The sequence below is a fragment of the Vitis vinifera genome, chromosome 1 (genome assembly GCF_030704535.1).
Source record: "Vitis vinifera cultivar Pinot Noir 40024 chromosome 1, ASM3070453v1".
NCBI lineage: Eukaryota > Viridiplantae > Streptophyta > Magnoliopsida > Vitales > Vitaceae > Vitis > Vitis vinifera.
Window position 1 is genome coordinate 6,264,695 of NC_081805.1, and position 13,749 is coordinate 6,278,443.

General features: G+C 30.8%; 2 protein-coding genes across 2 annotated transcripts; both read left to right on the forward strand.

Moving 5' to 3' along the window:
- The first annotated feature begins 912 nt into the window (after window positions 1-912).
- Window positions 913-1,498, forward strand: LOC109121461 (D-galacturonate reductase-like). The gene is made up of 2 exons (XM_059736277.1): window positions 913-1,208; window positions 1,357-1,498. The coding sequence occupies exons 1-2, from the start codon at window positions 913-915 to the stop codon at window positions 1,496-1,498; spliced, it is 438 nt and encodes a 145-aa protein (XP_059592260.1).
- A 6-nt stretch (window positions 1,499-1,504) lies between these two features.
- Window positions 1,505-2,519, forward strand: LOC100262999 (D-galacturonate reductase). The gene is made up of 3 exons (XM_019223039.2): window positions 1,505-1,600; window positions 1,960-2,139; window positions 2,307-2,519. The coding sequence occupies exons 1-3, from the start codon at window positions 1,505-1,507 to the stop codon at window positions 2,517-2,519; spliced, it is 489 nt and encodes a 162-aa protein (XP_019078584.2).
- Window positions 2,520-13,749: the final 11,230 nt, after the last annotated feature.

A 13,749-nucleotide genomic window follows, 5' to 3' on the forward strand; every position in this document is an offset into this window, starting at 1 on the left:
ATTAAATAATTTTAAAATATATAAATTTCTAACTAATTTTAATTATATTTAATTTTCTTTAAAAAAATTTATAGTAAAACCAAATATGAGAAAATCATTTTTTTTTGCATTTTTTTTCTTTCCTTGGTATTTTTCCAAAACCAAATATAACCTAAGTAATCCAAATGCATTATTAATGATGAATTTTAATTTAAAATTAGAAACAATTAACCTCTAAGAGGAAAACATAGAATCAAAATAAGGAAAATAGACAATTATGAGAAGAAAATTTTAAAACTCTAACATAGGTTTAGGTTCATCCTTAAGATCTTCCCAAACCAAGAAATACAATATCACGCCTTTCATTCTAAGGAGACATGCGAATTGTGTCATTGTTGATTCTTTTCATGCTTTTCCCCAAAATCCTCATAAACCTTCATAAGGAAAATGGAGAACATATTAGCCGAAAAATTAAATAATTGTTATAAAATATGATATTTTATTGGATTATGAAATCTTATGGATAATCATTCATTGATGTATATCTCTTTATGATCAACTCCTTATAAAATGGAGATACCTCTAATGAAAATTTATTTCGTTGTTTTCTCTACATTTCATTTAGGATTTCTATTTATCTCTCTTCTTTTCTTTTCTCATTCTTTTATTTTACAACAATAATCAAATAATTAGAGTAAGGGTTTTTTAATTTGCTAAATACACACAAATTAATCTATAAAAAGAAGTTAAAGAATTGAACAATGACAATTATAGTAGAAAGGAGAATTTGAAAAATTAATTCTTTGGGTTTAAATAATAAACTTATATGGAACAATTCTCCTTAAAAAGAAAATTGGCAGGCCCTTTCGTGTATAAGCGAACCTAATGGTGGGATCTTTTATAGATTTTATAATTTTTAGTTGTAGCTAGGATATGGCTTTAATGGTGCCCAAGGTGTCCATCGGCGCCAATGGCCGAGCCATGCCCGTTATTGGGATGGGCACTGCATCATTGTCGCCGGAGGCCATGCTCGAAGCTATTAGAATTGGCTACCGCCACTTCGACACTGCTTTCGTGTACGGCTCGGAGCAGCCTCTTGGCGAAGCAATTGCCCAAGCCCTGCACCTAGGGCTCATCAAATCCAGGGACGAGCTATTCATCACTTCGAAGCTCTGGTGCACCTCTGCCGAGAAAGACCTTGTCGTGCCCGCCATCAAGAAAAGCCTCGGGTAAAATTTCTCCCAAAACACACACAAATACAGAAACCTCCAACTTTTGATGCCATATATGCCACTGGAATAGAGTGGAAATCAAGGAATGTTCTAACGGTTTCCTGATCATCATAAAACCTTTTTATCTGTGGGTGGTGTAATGTAGGAATCTTCAACTGGAATACCTTGATCTGTTTCTGATACACTGGCCGCTGAGGCTGAGCAAAGAAATGCGCCAAATACCAGTTCCAAAAGAAGATCTTCTTCCGATTGACATAAAGTCGTTGTGGGAAGGCATGGAAGAGTGACAGAATATGGGGCTCACCAAAGCCATAGGCGTTAGTAATTTCTCCCGTAAGAAGCTTGAGGAGCTCATTTCCACTGCCAAGATCCTGCCGGCGGTCAATCAGGTGAGTCAGTTTGCCGTTTCAGACGTTACTACGCATTGTTTTTGTCATCAATCTTCAACACGTACACGTCCCCATGATGCCACCGCTTCTTGACTTCGTCAGTCATAGACACGTCATTACACATGCGCGTGATCTCATCCCCATCATCTCTCTCACTTTTTACAGAGGTCATAATAGAAAAAACACAATTGATTTAGTGACATAGCAAAACTATTTGGCATGTTATTGACCATCACGTACGCCGGCAATGGAAATCTATTCTTTCTCCCGCCGTAAATTGTTAACAGAGATGTTAAAATGATTAGAGGATTACATGCGAAAAAGGATTTAATAACTAATTAACTTATGTTGGTTAAAAGGTGGAAATGCACCCAATGTGGCAGCAAAAGGAATTGGTTGATTTCTGCAAGACGAAGGGTATTCATGTCACTGCCTACTCTCCTTTAGGTGCAATAAGCACTTCAAAGAGAAACAACCAAACGGTGGCATCTAGCCTCGTGGAAGAGATAGCCAAGGCCCATGGCAAAACTTCTGCTCAGGTTAGTTTCCCTTGTGTTGCTTCAGAAAAGAAAAATTACATGTCCCTGCAATTTCTTCTTCTTTAATATGCTTCAGGCATATACTATAGCTCTGTATAAAGTCAGATTCTGTAAATACAAGCAGCCTAACATGGGTATACTGTGGATTTTGGGTTAAAACCATGAAGGTTTGTTTGAGGTGGTTGTATGAGCACGGGGTGAGCATGCTGCCGCAGAGTGGGAACAAGAAGAGGATGAAGGAGAACCTTATGATCTTTGATTGGGCTTTGAGTGGGGAAGAGCTAAACAAGTTTACCCAGCTTCCTCAGCACAAAATGCTCCGACCTTCCTCTTTTCTGGGCTCCCATGATTTGGTGCTGGAGACTGAAGAAGGCATATAGATGTATGATACATCCAACAAACCTCAAGCCACATGATTTAATAATAGCTAGGGTTTGGACTCTGCTTGCTACATTATATGAACAATTAATTGCATTGCATCTAATGGTTTAATCGTAGTAGTACTTATCAAACCAAAAACCTGTACCATTCAATAAGTCGTTAAATAATGGGATTAAAGACAATGGTATTGACAAATTATTCATTATTTTTAATTTTATTTATAAAAGTATTTCGATTTAATTTTTATTTAAGAAAAATGATTTTTATAAATTTATCTATAAAAAAAATTCAATTCAATTTTATTTACAATCAAATTGGTTTTTATTACTTTTATAGAAGACAAAACTTTTATCATTTTATTTACAAAAGGATTAAAATCCAAGTCAATTTCATTAGTAAAAATTATTTTTAATAGGAAAATGATTTTTTTACAAAAGACACTTCAATCCTTTTTTTTTAAAAAAAAAAAAACATTTGTTTTATTCAATTAAAAAAAAAGAAGATTTTTTTAAAAATCCTTTGTTTGGTGTAAGAAAAGATTTTTTAATTTTACTAAAAGAACTTTGAGAATTATTTTCAATTATATGAAAGTGATTCCAAATTTGTTATTTAGAAAAAGTTAGTTTCAAAAACATTAAAAAAGATTTTTATTCATATTTTTAAAGGAGAGATTTTCATCATTCTTTTTTAAGAACTTTATTTGTTTAAAAAAAGAAATAATTGTGATTTACTTTATTATTAAAGAAGAAGATTCTTACAAATTGTTTAGAAAAGAAATTTACCTAAAAAATGATTTTTCACAATTTAATGAAAGAAAGAATTTTTCTTAACTTTTATTTTTTTAAAAAAAATCTTACAATTGTACTTGGAAAAAAAAAATTACCTTTTGAAAAAAAATATATTTTTATAATTTTTTCTAAAATAATGAATTAAAAAGAAGATTTTTATAATTTTATTTTTAAAAAGATTTTGTCTTTTAAAAAAGATCTTTACAAGGAGATTTTGTTTATCTTTTATTAAAGGTATTAAAGGATATTTATTTTATTTACAAAGTGTTAGGAATTTGAGACTAATTCAAACTATGGTAATCACCCTAGAGGGGGGTAAATAGGGTGATGGTCTCTTTTTCACAAATTTAAATTATGCAAAAATAAGAGACAATTATATGCAAATATATAATAAACAAAATAAACACAATTGCATATAATTTAAAAGAGTTAGGGAAGAGAGAGTGCAAACACGAGAGTTTATAGTGGTTCGGCACTTCCTTGTCTACATCCACTCTCCTCAACCTCCTAACTGAGTGAGAATTCCACTATATTGAAGCTTCAACCAAGCTTCCAATCCTTTACAAACCAAGCCTTCAAGCAATACAATTGGATTATGGTTCTAATTCACCCTCTTGGACTTTTGGCTCCAAGCACCCTTTACACTTCTTCAAGAAATATCCCTCTTTTGAACAACCTCTCAAGTGATACCCTTCACTTGAAAAAATTCCTGACAAAGATATACAAATAATGATCTCTCAAAATCCTAGCAATAGAACTTAAGGTTCAAAGATACAAGAAAAACTAGGATTGAATGGTGCACTAAAGATATGCAAGTTATGAAACAATGGTGCACTCAAAAACACTCTTCCAAGGCTCAAATATAATCAAGAATGATTTGGGAAGGTTTAGCTTATGAAACAATGAAGTTTGGAGTCTTTTTATAGAAGAAAAAAATCATACTAGTCGTTGGGGGTTCGACCGGTCAAGCTAGGGGTCGACCGGTTGACTAGCCGTTAGGAAAAGTGACCGTTGGGCCTCAACCAGACCTCAACCAATTGAGGTTCAACCTTGACCGGGAAGAGAAAGCCACTAGGAGAGAGAGAAAGTTTTTGACCTCCCTCAACCGGTCCTCCACCGAACAAGTACAACCAGTCGATCGGTTGAACCGGTTGAGCCATTTTTTTGGCTTAACACTCAACTTTTTTCAACTTAAAACCTTTTAACACAAGTTTGAAAATCATTTAACACAAGGTTTTAGTTGAAAATATGAAATCATCCAATTCTTAAGATATTTAAAACAATATTACTCTTGGATGATTTTGGTGCATAAATAAATAATGAAATGCATGAAAGTCCTAGTGTACCAACAACCTTACAAAGAGATCCTAAGAAGTTTTGGTCTTGAAAAACTCTTCTCTTTGAGGTAGTCTTCTTCTTCATGATTTCTCATTGGTTTGATTTGTCTTTGGATTGCCACTTTGAAAGTTGTTGATGCGACTCATGATAGCTTAGCTTTAAAGGCGTATCAACAAAATTTATACCTTAAATACTATTACTAAAGTAGCCAAGCTACTATAGCATAGTGGTTCTAGGATCGTTCATTGGGAAGGGTTTTCGCAAACACAAGTGATATTCAAATTAGGAAAATAGGTGATTTTCTTATGGATGTTTGATTGGAGCCAAAATATGTGCTTTAATGGCACATATTCGATATGATTTGTGCACCAAAGGACATTCAAATCACCCAACTTGACCTAAATCAATGCTAAGGCCCTAGCCATGAGTTTAATCTATACTTTGGAGATTTATCTCAGGTTCAAGGGAAGAAAATTGTGCAAATTGAATGACTTTAGATTTTGAAAGATCAAGAAATGGCTAAATGAGGAAATAAGTGAGTCAAGACTCATTGAACGTAAGGAAAGGCAAAACAAGGATATCATGAGGTTGGAGGATGATAAATGACCATTATGGAGTAAGAAAGAAGGCAAGGAAGCATGGGAAATGAGGCATGAAGCAAGATTTAGCTGCATGGAAATTTAGAACTCAAAAATCTAATGGCATTATATACTCTGACTTTGAGGACACATTTGGAGCACTTTCTGGAGTCCATTATATACATACTATATATCTTTTCGAAGCTCGGGAAGTCAGGAGTCCAACGCTTCAAACGGTTTGCAAATCGGAGCTGAAATGAAGAAGTTATGGCCATTTGAATACAACTGCACCAAGCTGGAGGGTCATTTCGAAATGATTTCGAAATTCAACTTATGATTTCGAAATTCAACTATGAATTCGAAATCCACTTTGAAATGACACCAATTTCGAATTCACCCACTGCCACTTTGATGTTCCGCCTCCTCTACCTCGGGAATTGCATCTAAAGCACTCCATCTGCCCTAGGTGGACCCCACATGACTAGAAATCACCATTTTATTATTTTTTAATCATTTTTAGGAAATTATTTTGTAATAAGTGGCCAATGAGAGTGTGCCACATGTTAGGTAATTGAGGATATTATATAAACTCTCTCAATTCTAGGTTTTAGGAATCTTGAATCTTGAATTTTTTTTTTGGAGAGTTTGACATTGAAGGTGGAAGAAAACGAGAACTTTGGTTTGTTTTCTTTTTCTTCTTTATTGAATATATTGTTTTTAGTTTCTTTTTATTCAAATTATGGATTTTTACCCTATTATGGATTGTGAATGTGACATCACCCCCATGAGAGGCTAAGAGCCAACTTGGGGCTTGAAGCATGAAAACCTAAGGGTTAGGAAACCTATAGGGACAATGGGTAAATTATTTTAACAATGAGATTAATTATTGGTTGGGTGACAATTTATCAATTTTTTTATCCTATCCTTGTGAGTTCGTTTAGGGAATGATACGGTAGGTTATTACTTGATACTAGTGATTCTTGGTAATTCTTGATCATTAATTATCCTCGCCTTACCTACCGTTATTTGCTCTTAAACAAAGCTATAAGGAGTAGGAATAGTTAAAAAGCCAAATCTTAAATTGATAATCAATCTCATTCATTTGATGGTTTTAGAAATCTGTTTTAAAAAGGAAAAATTAGGTTTCGGATGCAATTTTGAGTTATAGAACTCAACTTGATCGCGAGTGGCCAAGGATTCCAAAACCCTAAGATCATATTACTTAAAATACCCTTGTTTTCTATAATTTCTATACCCTAAGTTGGATTGTGGAAAACCCCAAACTTGAATCAATTGAATTTAAAATCAATATTCATTTTCTCTTATTAATTTAATTTCTTTTACTTAGTTTCACATTATTCACATATTGTTTTTCACTTAAGGATTTAAACAAAAACAATTCATTTATTCTAGTATTGACAATTTTCATAAGTCAGTCCTTGAGAACGATACCCGGAATACTACAAAAGCCGTAGTGACTCTTTCTCTAGTTTTTCTTAACCAGAGTTACTACGTAAAAAGGCTAAGTATTTTGGTACAATAGAGAAATTTCGGTCAATGTTAGCTTTAAAAGAAGATGTAAATGTTTTAGAAAGATTTAAACTAATCTAAGTTAACATTAAAGACTAAAATGAAAGGGTGTAAAAACAAGTTTCTCAAAGATAGGATAGTTATGCTCTGGCTCTTATGCAAATTGGAAATCTCAGGATAGGCTCCTCGCGTTGGGGTTGCAACTATGGTGATGCTTGCTTCCCGAACCGGTATGGATTTAGCAAATCAAGTTTTAATCCTTTAAAATGGCAAAACAGATGGTAGTGAATTTCATCAATGGTTATTCACCTTAGACTTCCTTTGAATGGCTCGTAAGAGATAACTAATGGTCTAAAGCCAAAAGCTTACCAAATATTGGCAACTCAAAGTCATTCCAGGTGATAAACTCACCTTTCAATGGTCATTGAAATTGATTCTAACGGATTAATGCAAAACTTGTAATTAAAAACCTCACCTTCCAATAGCTCGTAGGAGATAACTAATGGATAGAAATCCAAAAGCTTATCAAGTATTGGCCATTGGAAGTTGTTCAAAGGAAATAAAAACCAAACTTTGCATTAATGAACTTTTAATGAAAAACGACTACCTTACCTTCCAGGTACGAGAAATTTCCATGGGATTGCATCCAAGTCATCACATAACATCCATACTTTGAGAAACTAAAAGTTTTAGCCAATCATCCTCTAAGGAAAAGCCCTCAGAGGCTGTTTGGCTACTAAGAAAATAGAAATGGGGAAGAATAAGAGAAGAGAGAAAAACAGAGCAAGGCTCTGTATAGTCTATATATTTATATATTTTACATCTCCATCCGTCTCTGTATATTTGTCTCTGTATATTTTACAATGGATGCACGGGAATATATATAGAGAAGTTTTTCCAACCTTCCTAGATAAGAAATCTCATGATTGGTGGATTACAAGGAGAAGAATGGAAATTTATACAAAAATATCTAAAAGAAAATATCTAAAGTGGAGTAGGCGGAACAGAGGAAAATTCGCACCACGCATGGGCTGTGCGAATTTGGAAGGTGTTGTGCGAGTTTCGCACAAGCTGAAGGTGTTGTACGAGTGTTGTGTGAGTTTCGCACAAGCTTCGCACAAGCCTGGAGCAGTTGTCTTTCAAAGGCCATATCTTCCTCATTTCAGCTCCAAATCATACACGGTTTGAAGCGTTGGATTCTTGACTTCCTGAGCTTTGAAATGGTATATAGCATGTAGAAAATGGACTTTGGGAAGTGCTCCAAAAGTGTGAAGAAAGACTGCAGCTGATGTCCTCTGTTTTCTTCATTCTGTTTGTTTTTCCTCTTTGCTTCCCTCCTTTACTTGGCTTGTCTTAATGATCCAAAAAGCTGTCAAAACACTAAAACTAGCCACAAATATGATTAGAAGTCATTGCTAGGTCCTTAACATGCCAATTGGGATAAAGATTGAGAACTACTACACAAAAGTGCTTAAAACATAATGAATTAAAGGCGCAAAATGGCACTTTTTGGGTAGTAATCAGTTGTCTTGCCTAATCACACTTGAAATATGATCATTAGTTCTAAACCTTGTTTTGTTATCATCAAAATCAAGATTAATCAAATCTTGGTTTCACACAAAGGATTAATAAAAAAATTCTTATAATCTTATGAGAAAAAAATACTTCAATAAAATTTTTTTTGACTTTTGTATCATTATAACAAGGTTTGAATTTTATTGTTAAAGAGTAATTCCAATTTATGCATAAAAAATTATTCAAATTATCGAAAGAAATTAAATTTTGATTTCTAAAAATGTTAATTCTTGTATATAAAAAGAAGCAAAATGATTAGTTATTTTTAAAAATTGATTTCACATTTATTAAAAAAAAAATCCACTTTTTATGGAAGAAGTTTTTGAATTTGAAAAAATAAAAAGACCTTAGTTTATTTGATAAAAATTACTTGAATTTAAAAAAAAAATGGTTTCAACTTATTTATTAAAAAAATATTTTAGTTTTATAAAACTTGATTTCAATTTATTTATTTAAAAAAAATATATTTTAAGAAGATAACTATCGATTTATTTAAAAGAAAAAAAAAATTCTTTAGGAAAAGGAAAGAAGCTTCAGATTTATTAAAAAGAGATTTTAGTTTATTTAAAAAAATTAAATCTTTATTTAAAGATTTTAGATTTAATTTCAATAAAAAAGATATTAAAGTTTATTAAAAAAAAAGTTTTATAAAAAGAAGTATTTATAGTTTTTACTTCTTTTTTTTGGAATGGTTTTTATTCTTTTGAAAGGAATGTTTCACTGATTTATTTTTATTTTTATTTTTATTTTAAAAAAGGCTTTTGGATTTAATAAAAAAAAACGCATTATTAAGGTATTAAAAGAAAGAAATTTCAAAATCTCAAGCTATGTAGGATACATGCAAGCAAATATAAAAAAACAATCAATAAATCATAAAATAAAAAAAAAAAAGAGAAAGAACAATTCAATAACTTAACAAATACAATATCTCAAAACCAATGAAACATAAATAATGAAATAATATTCACAAACCTATATTTACAAATTATATTTATAAAATGAAAATATATCAAAGTACAACAAAAGAAGTCCAAATGGCTTCAAGGTGAAACTCATATACGAGCAAATTGTCTTTGTTATGCAATTGGGGCTTCGAAACTAGGCCAAAAGGCTTGGGTTGAACCCTGGCTTCCAAGGGCCTAGATCTCATTTATAAATATATGTTGAATTTAAATATCTTAAAATTTATTATGAAAAAATAATAATTCTAATTATTTTATTTTAAATTTTATTTAATTGATTAATAAAAATATAAAAACCAACATTATAATTTTCTTAACAAGTTTTTTTATATAATTTATATGATAATTAAATATAATAAATATAAATATTCAAAAATCATATATGCATAATCATTTATTTTATATTATTGAATGCATATGAATTAAATAAATTATAATTTTAATATTAAATGTATCTTCATTTATCACATTAATCCTATTTTTAAAAAATTATTATCACTTCATTTTTAAGTTTTTTATATTTATCCTTTTAATTTTGAATGTCTTTATTTTAAAATATTAAAAATATAAATTTATTTAAAAAATACTAAAATAATAATAATAATAATAATAATAATAATAATAATAATAATAATAATAATAATAATAATAATAATAATAATAATAATAATAATGAAATTATAATATTTAATAATTTAAAATTAAGTTGATAAAATAAATAATAAATTATATATTAAAACTGATATATCTTTACTTATTGATATTTTTCTCCTTTAACCATATATATGTTAATTACACATATAAAATAACTTTAACATGTATATTTTTACTTATTTTATCATTTTTTTGAGTGTTTCTAAATATTTCCATGAATTGCGAATAATTTTTACTTTAACAATATTTTTATCAAAATATCCACCAATATTTTCGATATATCCATGAAAGTTAAGCACCAAACTATTGTGGGGCAACGTGGGTGACATGAAAAGAAGAATGAGAAGGGTGGTGCCATCTCTGATAACCGACAATTGTGCAATGGCTAGCGGAAAGAAAGAAATGTTGTCACTTACGGAGAATAATAGAAAGAAAATAATAGAGAGAAAATAAAAATGAAAGAAAATAGGATAAAAGGAAAAAAAAAAGGGATAGAGTGTTGTGAATGGGATGGAAAGTGGATATGAAAAACTGGAAAGAAGAAAAAGAAAATGAAAAAAAAGGTGTGGGGAAGACGTGGACGTGGGTTGTGGTGTTTCAAGATGGGCTTTTAATGGATATAAGTGGGCTAAAAATTTGGAGTCTACAAATGTACCCCATTTGGTAGGGTTCATAAGTAACATGAGTATGTACATAAGTGAAGTGAAGTGAAGTGAAGTGAAGTGCATTTTGTCGGAAAACAAAAAAGACCACCAAATTTATCCTAATATAACATAACATGAAATTTCTAAGGTTACAAAATGTGTTCATCAATCTATCGATAGGGAAATATGTAACATCCATGTGGATCTTAAGGAAAAATTTGTTGAATATGATGGTGACAATGTCTATGTGAAACACTAAGGACCGTGCTATAAATAAATAAATAATGAATAAATGAGTAAATAAGAGAGGGAAAAAGAAAATAGAGGAATCTGATGATTAGGGGAGTGACTCAAGGCTAATAACATGAAAGCATAAAAAGATTGAATTATTAAGAGATGACACTAATAGAAACATAATAAAGTCAGACAATCAGAATGTGACATTAAAGAAACTTAAAAAGTTCAGATAATCGGGGCACGACACTAGGGGAAAATAAAAAGGTCAGACAGTTAGAAAAAGAAAGCAAAGAGATCGAACAGTTGAGATGTAGCACTAAGGAAACATAAAAAGGTTGGATAGTTAGACTATGACTTTAAGGAAACATAAAGAGGTCAAACGGTTGATGCAATTTTAGGAAACATAAAAGAGGCTAGATAATCTTGGTGCGATACTAAGAAAATAAGGAAAGGTTGGATAGTTAGGGCATGACACTAAATAGAAGCCTAAAAAGGTTGGACAGTTCGAGTGTAGGTTCAGGAAATATAAAGGAGGTCAGACAATCAAGGCACAACGTGAAAGAAACATAAAAAGGTCAGATAATCGAAACGTAACACAATACTAAGGAAACATAAAGAGATTAGACAATCAAGGCATTGTACTAAAGGAAAGCATAAAAAAATTGAATGGTTAAGGCATGACATTAGCAAAAGTATAAAGATATCAAACAGTGAGGAAGGCAACACTAAATAGAAACATAAAAAGATCGGACAACTAAAATACAACACATGAATTGAAATCTATTAGTAATATATTGATGTTGAAAAAATTTGAGTGTTATTATATGTCTAAGATAATTGTTTTATATAATTAGATATTATTATTTGAGTTGAGATTGGACAATGATATTATATTTCATTTACTTTACATCCATGATTGTATGAAATTGAAACAAGAATGGAAAGACTTGAATAAGGCTAAAATAAAAAGAAAAAAAAAAAAAAGAGAAATGAGAGGACCTAGAAATGGCAATTTAATAGGAGTCAGATCTCTAGTATGAAAAAAAAAACAAAAATTTGCCTTAGAAAGACTTTAGATGAGGAGTGTATTTGGGTATAGAGACATTATTTGGTGAAAACCTGATAACAATAATATATTGCTTGATTGCATGTAAATGTTTATATCATATTTGCATTTGGAAGAATGATTTGCATCAATTGATTGAATGGTATCACTTGTATGTTTGGGTATATTATTAAAGAATAAAATGAGTTATTTATTTTATATAAGAAAATTTAAAATATTTGATATAATATATATAATTGAATTAAGAAAAATGACAATCTAGATTTAATTTTGTATGGTTGAAATTCCATTTAATATAATATAATGTAAATGAAATATCATATTTTGACATACGATTGTGTTATATTAACCTAATTTTTTTTTAACTATTTTAGGTGCAAGACACCTTATTGAGCAATATGACAATACTCGCTCTTTTTTCCCTAAAATTTTTAGTTCCAAATATAATTTATTAGGAATTAAGAAACCATAAAAAGACTAGACAAAATTTCAGTAGGTCTCAAGAAGTGAAGAAACAACTAAAATAGCTATTTTTAGTTTATTCACATATAGTAATTTGAGTTATTTGAATTATAGTAATATAATTAATATTTTATTATTTTGTAAAAAAACTTTTGAGAATATTTGTTACAGAAATTACCATAGAAATTTGAATAATTACCTTGGGTGGTCACATGATTAGTAAATTTATTATACTCTATTAGGTGATGACTTGATTGAAAAAAAAAACCTATTCAATAAATCCTAGTCTAATAAATATATTTGAACTTAGATGTCATTTTATTAAAGCAAGTTATCAGGTTGACTCCCAATTTATGTAGGAGTAACCCTTAGGGCTTCTTATATACGAGTAACCCAAGGGCCTTTGATCGAAGTCATGTATCGGGTTCTGAATCACTTGGAATTGGGGGTGTGACAGAAGCCAAGGTGGAAAATGACTTAAATTGACCGGGGCCAACTTTTGTCCGCAACATCGTGATTACGTTACTAAAGGAATATAAAGGAATATGGAGACTGTTTCACTTGGTGGTATGCAGCAACCACCTACAAATTTGGTTGAACACCCTCTGCTAATACAGGAAGGATCTAAACTTTACCGGCAACCACCTAGAAAATTGACATTTACAATAATATTCAAAATATGAGAGGATGTTGAAAGATTGTTAACGGCAGGCTTCATCGGAATGGCTCCATATATGGAATAACTCTCAAACATTGTTCTCAATGGCTCTATAAAAATATAAATATTTATTTTGCTTAACTTTCACACATTTATTTCAATTTTCAAAAAAATAAAAATAAAAATAAAAATATTGGGGGGTGAAAATGAGAAGGGAGGGTCGAAAAACAGAACTCCTCCATGTTTTTAAACCTTTTTCATTTCCACGCCACACCGGTTGACTTGATTGCTTCTCGTTAACTCTACCCTGCCTGTTTTTTAAAGTAAGATTTGATTGAGATAATCGCAAGGGGCATGGACTCATTACTAAATCCTATGCTGTTGTGAGCTTCCTTATATCACACTTCATACCAAACGGTGAAGCATGTGGTTGCCCTTTTTTATTGCGATTTTTTTGGACCATACAATTTGAAAGACTTCAACACACATAGGACCTCGTCTTATATCCCGCATTATGGAGTCGTTAGTAACAATATCCACTTTTTTTAAACAAAAAATAAAAAAATCACTTAAAATATTTTTTATATTTCAATATAAATTATTTGTAACCAATAATTTAAAAACATGTCAAAATCTAAGTTTTGTTTGGACTCAAAATTCCAAAAATGAATGAGGGGCATCCATCCTTTGGATTTAAATTAGCATGCCAAGCACACAAAAGGCCAAACTATGTAATC